Below are 7,087 nucleotides of genomic sequence, written 5' to 3' on the forward strand. Positions count from 1 at the left end.
TGTGTGTGTGTGTGTGTGTGTGTCTGTGTGTGTGTCTGTGTGTGTGTCTGTGTGTGTCTGGAGGGGCTCGCTGTAGGTGAGGATTTTTGAAGTAAAGTGGAAATAAAAGGATACCGTTGCAAGCTTGCACGTGCAACTTGAATAATGTTTGCATTTGTCTCAGAGAGACTGGTGACATCAATAAACAACTGCTCTGGTTAAAAAAAAAAAAAAAAGTATGCACACTTCTTCTACATCACACAATCTTTTTCCAGCTGCAGCCACCTTCCTTTTACTTTCCCCGCTTCCAGCATCCAGAGTGAATTTCCATGGTACATTAGTCAGCCTATTAGAATGCAATAAAGAGAAGGTATGAGAGGGGAAAAAGAGGAGAGTAGTGTCTGTCCCCAGAGACCGCGAGTTGGCGTTCTCCATCATCTGCCCTCATCTCCCCTCTGTCTGTCGACTTTGTCTAGGTGTCATATACATGAAAGATGATTCCTGACCCAAATAAACACCACAGCAGGCTTGATGCTCGGTGGACCCAAGCTCCAAAAAGGAGGGGAAAAGTGGAGTGAGCAAAAAAAAAGAAAAAAAAGAAGGATATCTGACAGTTGTTTCATTTGTGATCATCTTGCTAGCTATTCATTTACTTTTTCCTCTCTTAAAAAGACAGCAGGCTGACATGTTGTACACCTGAGTCTCAAGGTGCTGGGACACAAATGCATGGATGAACAGGTAGTCAACCTATCTGTCTGACCGTGGATCTGTCTGTGTCTTGAAACTAGATGACAGACAAGGGCATAAAAAAAAGATAGACACCCTTTGTCTGGTGAAAGGATTCCTCCTCGGACACTCAGTGATACAACTGAAGTGGGTGTGAAACTAGAAAGAGCAAAAGGACAAAGAGTGAGGGAAAAGGGGACAAGGAACTACATGTGGTGAAAGACTGACAGAAAGACAGAACTGCAGACAGAGAAAAGCAGAGGGGAATGGAAAAAGGAAAATCACCTAACACCTCTTTTCTCCAGAGGCCAGGGCGGCTGTAAGCTGGATATTAAGACACAAATTGCATTCAGGCAGGTCACACTGTGTCACAAGATATTAGATGCCTGCCGTGAGGAAACAACAATTCCCATCAGCTTGTGAGAAAATAATATTTTCATTTTCAGACCCTTTATTGAATGGAAACTTTGGGGAATACGGTTTTATGGCGTGTGAGCAGGCAGCCTACAGTTTTTAACACCCATGCAACAAAAAGGACGCAATCATAGCTGCGTATTGTCTTTGTGTTCCTGGATTTCATTTTCACAGCTGGAAAAGAGGTTGCGGGTTTCACTGGGTGAATCCATCCTCCCCCCTTCCTTATTTACCATCAGGAATGATGCTGCACCACATGCTTTGTGTGTATATATGAAATTAAAAATAAAGAAGAAGAAAATCTTATATTAGGAAGCCTGCAGGTATACAGGTGTGCAGAAGGGTTTTTTTGTTTGTTTTTCCCACATTCATCGTTTCCTTTTTTTCAGAGATTTGCAGCACCAGATGTTTCTTCTATGCCCACATACCATCAGCTCTGGTGCGAAGCTGCACCACCTGACCTTCACAGTAATTGACCAAAAATATTGATGTAATGGCACAAGACTGATTGTGATTTATTAAAAGAGCGCTGCACTCCAAGGCTCAGTGCCAATGGCTCCCTGCGCCCATCGGCAGCCATTAGGAAAACCATCAATAGTACAGCGGCATAAAGCAGCGGTAATGGGGGACTTTTCTAGCCAGAGCTCGTAGAACACAATATCCATATTAAATGGCGCAGCCTTGTGTGAGTACACATAGAGACAAACAGAGAGAAAGAGAGAGAGCGCGATGGAAGGAGGGGAGATTGGATCAAGGGAGGAAAAATATGACAAATAATACACCATAACCTGATGCCGATATGAAACAGAAACAAATAGAAAAGGAAAACAAAGGCAGCGAGAGATAGACTCCTGATCCAACGGCAAACTAACCCTCGCCAGACGAGTCCCTGGAGACTTAGTGCAGCCTAACAAGCGTGAGCCAGCAGCCGTCTCTGGAGCTCGCCATTACACACTACCTGCACAAACAGCCATCATTAGGGAATAGCTGCATTGGACTGTGCTGCCTATTTGGCGAAACAAACACAGAGGATAAGGTTCCCTCTGTTCTTAATGGGAACTGAGCTGTTCAAATGGCTTTCATCTCTCCCCCTGAATCAATGCATCATTCAACCCGCGGCTGACATTTTCACCTTTGCAAATCTAATTTAATCAAAGTCATGAGTACTGGTGGCTGAGATTAAAGATAATGAGATTAAAACCATAACGGCGATTTGAATAATTTTCAAGCCCGACAATTGGATGCAATTGAAGGCATTTCTATGAAATTAAAGTAATAATGTTGCTTCTTGATTCTTACGATTATACGGGCTTATCAAAAAGAAAACATAATGATGAGACAAAAAACATGTTCACGCACACACACACACACACACACACACACACACTAAATAAAATAATGGATTAATAATGGACTAGCTAAAGCATACTGTGCGAATGTAAGCGTGAGGGAGGGGGGAAATAAATAAATAAAAACATTTTTATAATACGTGTAATCTGATCTTATTTGAAAGCGGAGCACAGCTCTGTTTGAGTCTTTACACAACCACAGTTTTTGTTTTACCTTATGGAAGAGCCGCCCCAGGCTCCATGTTTGTCAGTCAGGATGTTGACTATCTTCTGGATGAGCTGCGTGGCTGTCACATGGTCGCGGTACTTGGCCGCACGGATTAAGTGGTCGCACAGTTTCTCCTCATCACGTTTGTCTGCTGCGTACTGAGCACAGCTAGACTGGAAAAGAGAGGGAAAACAAACACGCATACATTAATAACGACACCCTAGCATAATCTATAAAGTGCACATCGCCAAAACCCCCCAAAACAAAACAAAAATCACACATGCATGTGCCACACATTACACCGTGCTCTTGTGTGTAAATAACACAAACAAAAACCGCACAGATATGAGCACAATGGTGTTTTCACATACAGAAACTCTACTCTGACTAGAACCAAATGAAAAGCACAGGGGGTCATTTCTGCCCTCGTGTCATGTTGATTAATAACAGTGGACATGTATTTTCTAATGCCCTCCAGCACACCAAATCACACGATACCTACAATGCACAGGGAGGACATTTTTCTCTGTCTGAATTTGTTATCAGAACGGGCCTTTGAACTCGGCAGCGATGCTGAAACTAAAACACCTTCTGACAATAGGGGCTATAATTTGAAACAGTGTTTGGAGCTTTCGTAACCAATTTTTACAGCGTATTCAGGCTGCAATCGTGACTTACTGTGGCATGCATATTGATGATGAGAAGTCAAAAAACAAAGAAGAAGAAGAACATGGGCTTTGTATTGCATGATTAATCGCGTAGTCTGGGTATGATATAGGACTGTTTATTATCGACCACCTTTAGATTAGCGTTAAACTGACTGACTAGTGCAGCAGTCATACAGTAACTATTAAAGTCAAAAGCATGGCTGAACAAATACAACAAGCCCTCTCAAAGTTAAGGGTAAAGCGCTTTATAATGGGCCCTCCTCTTCAATTTCAAGCACAACATTTCATATCTGACAGAAAATCTATAGGTATAAATCACAGAGGGGCTTTTCTGTGGGCTGCTTAATTATCAATCTAAGTCTCTTTATGTGGAATTAAAGGGGGCCCTGACCTTCCTAGCATGATGACCTAGTCACTATACTTCATACAGAAAAAGGTGCCTTAAATCTGGGACAATCTGTGAGTCCCCAAATTTTCTACTTAGTTATAAGCATTAAGCTCCTTGCAGGTTTCCATCATTTATACAGATAGCAAGTAGCAGGCCTGCAACGACTCTACTTCTATCTGCTCCTGTGTGAGACATGTAAAGTCTGCAGTACTAATCAGCGGTGCTGGGTTCAAACTCATAACCATAAACAAACACTTCATCACCTGTGTGTTGAGCCTGCCCAAACACCCAAACCCTCCATGCTGTAATGGGCTTTGCTTCTATCCGAAGCCAAAGTCTGTGGGAGAACAGGCCAAGTTCACAGACTCGACCTTAAAATAACAACCAAATTTTTTTTTTTTTTTTAAAAAGCTCAGCATGTAAGTAGTGCCATTAAAACCCAAACTTTGGTTTGCTTCTAAGTGGAAAAGACAAGTCACAGTTAATTCCAGGGGTCATACCGTTGATGTGAAGTCAGAGAATATGCCGGGGTATTATGAAGGACTTATTATGTTATGCTATTATGAAGGTTGGAGCGAATAAGTAAATCTCCCTGCTGGCACCACCTTGCTTTCCCTCGCATACAGGTCGCACTGACAGGATAGAGGACAGAAACTGAAGAGAGGCATTCGGAGGCATTTTAAAAACAGACTGTTCTTTCATTCCTTTCAAGGAATGCCAAAGAAACATAAGAAATAAATTAAAACTTTCTGTTTCCACTTTAGTTCATATCATGCCTCTTTGTGAGCCACTAAAGCAGTCAGTGTGATTATTTTTGATAAGAAAACACACTTTAAAAAAAGAGAGAGGGAGACGAGGACATCCGAGTTAAAAATGCTCAGCTGGGGTTGAAATATGGGAGACTCTTCTCCGTTTGCCTGCTACTCAGACAGCCACCAGGGCACAACTTGCCGCCAGTGAGAGTGTTATGACTTGCGACATTGTAATCATGGGCAGCACCTTCCATTACACGGCCTGGCTGACAGGGTCGGGCCAACGTGGGTGCTGGCTCTGGCGGAGGGAGACAGCTTGGTTGAAGACGAAATGATAATGGCTGGCATTAATCGAGTCAATTACGCTGAGTCGTGTCTCCCGCAATTCATCTACAGTTCAAATAAATAACTAGGGATGTGTGTTGGAGTTTTGGGGAAGGAAATGGCCTAGCCAGACGTGACTGGAGGGTGAAAAGAACAATAATCATCTCTAAAAATCACACAATGGTGGAAAATAAGCAACACGCACCTGCACAGATGAAGCGTGAGAAAGAAAAAACAAAGCAAAATCACATGAATTTTAATCACAGCTGAAGCCGAGTTTATAACGAGAGAAAAACAAACACGCAAGCTTTCTGTGGCTGCTAAATGTTACCGAGGCTGCCAACAGATTGTGTTTGTGCCGTGTTGACTACAAATAATAAGCGGAGGTGGGGGGGTGTTAGAAAACGAGGAGTAGACTTTCACATCTACACAGCAGCGTTGTACTAGTGTCAGCTTTATCTAAATGCTGTAGTTGTTAGATGATGCCTTGGCTCCCCTCCTTCTCTCCCTCTGTGGGTTGAGAGGGTTAACCAGTATAATAGGCCGGAGAATGGAGGCTCATTACAAGATATCAGCCCTATGTTTATCAATTAGAGTGACAGAGAAAGGTCTAGTGGTGTTGCCGTGCCACGGCGAGCCTTCAACACGCCGTCTGACAAAGCCAGGGTCTCGAGGTTCTGACGGAGAACAGGAGGAAGGAACAAAACCAGCAGAGATATTATTAAAGCGCTTGATTTGCAATCTCTTGACATTGGTGGCACGTCAGGGATACAAGTGCGCCAAGGCTGGGCCTATTGCTCTACGAGATTCTCCAATTTCTCACATCCGTCGACAAGCACTCCCAGAGGGTTTCATTTACGAACGGGCAGAGAAACTGTCCAGAGGAAGGCGAGACATCAGGCTTGTCCTTGTCTGGCATCAGAGAATGCAAATATACTACAAATAAATTCCTCCTGGAACACAATGGAGGTCTAGTGAGACAAGGGGATGAAATGAGAAAGGAGGGAGGGGGGCGGTTGCTAAACAAAAGTAGATGGCGAATCGGTCCACCACCACCACCAATTGGTTGCAGAGAGATTCTCTTGCACTTGATCTCTTGCCCTCGAGTTTTCAAATTGCAACATAAAATGTCACCAGGGGAATTCAGACAATAGGCAGGGGAAGAAACGAGTGAAAGGACGAGGAGGGGGAGAAAAATGAGGTCTTAAAAGTACAATGGCGAACAAAAGTCACCAAATGACAATGCCTGACAGCCACTTCAATTCTGAAATGATGCTCCTGTCATGCTGTGCTCCCAAGTATTGATTTTTTTGCTTCTTCTCTTGGAGCGCCAGAGGGAGAGAAAAAAAATAATCTAATCCAGTCGAAACAGATCCCTGCTACTGGCATCAGCCCACTGCTATAGCCACCATCAAGGTTAACGCAGGCACAACACTTATCAAAGTATCTCTCTCCTCCTTTCTCCTCCCCCGGCTCCTCCCCTCACACTGATCTTTAATGGACTGGTCACCATGCTTGGCTGGCAGCCTCTTCATCTTTTCTTACCCAGAAACCACTTGTCTCTGCAAAAACCTCACCCTCCTTTTGCCACATCAGTCTGCACGGCTGCCATCTCCTTGCGCGATAACTCCGGCACAGCTTCAAGGTCGTGCCACGTGAAAAATCATTCGTGTTAAAATGTCATCTGGAGATGAAAAATAGTCAAATGAAGGCAGGACGCAACCGGATGAAAAATTTGGTTGCACCTCTCCTGAATTTGCTGTTGCCCAGAAGTCAGGAAGGCAAGGTTTTAGTGGCACGGTGCTCAAGCTGCATGTAAAAGTAAATCTCCACAAAAAAAAAAAAAAAAAAAAAAGAATTAAAGCAGCAAACAGACTTATTGTGAATAAAAACATCTAAAAAGCATACAGCAGTGACAGCGATGTGCTTTTATCCAGCATTACAAGCTCACCTTCAGCCATTAATAGGAACAAAAATATATATATAAATATCAGGAGAACATTCCTCCAGTGACTAAAGGGATGGTGTCGGAGTGAAACAAAGGAAAATGTGGAGTAAAGTCATATTTCGGGGTGAGGTGGTCAGTAATAATGATGGGAGCTGCGGAGAAGGTACCTGGGGACTTCATTATGTTGACAAGACAGCAGGACTGAGACTACTGTTCTCCTCTCTGTAACCCACTTCTCCTTTTCCATTTCTTGGCGTCTTAAGTGAAACAGTCAATGCTGTGTGTGTGTGTGTGTGTGTGTGTGTGTGTGTGTGTGTGTGTGTGTGTGTGT

At 43.4% G+C, this 7,087-nt stretch overlaps 1 protein-coding gene across 4 annotated transcripts in view; it reads right to left on the reverse strand.

The window, feature by feature from the left end:
• Nucleotides 1-7,087, reverse strand: part of lrba (LPS responsive beige-like anchor protein) — a 173,092-nt gene that overhangs the window by 84,495 nt on the left and 81,510 nt on the right. For all 4 annotated transcript variants that reach the window (XM_014337700.2, XM_042225997.1, XM_005935051.2 and 1 more), the window contains exon 36: nucleotides 2,683-2,849. In XM_014337700.2, the coding sequence (XP_014193186.1) occupies nucleotides 2,683-2,849 (167 nt within the window). The remainder of the gene's footprint in view (nucleotides 1-2,682; nucleotides 2,850-7,087) is intronic.

The sequence above is a fragment of the Haplochromis burtoni genome, unplaced genomic scaffold (genome assembly GCF_018398535.1).
Source record: "Haplochromis burtoni strain Fernald_Lab_line unplaced genomic scaffold, NCSU_Asbu1 Contig_191, whole genome shotgun sequence".
In the NCBI taxonomy this organism is placed as follows: Eukaryota; Metazoa; Chordata; class Actinopteri; order Cichliformes; family Cichlidae; genus Haplochromis; species Haplochromis burtoni.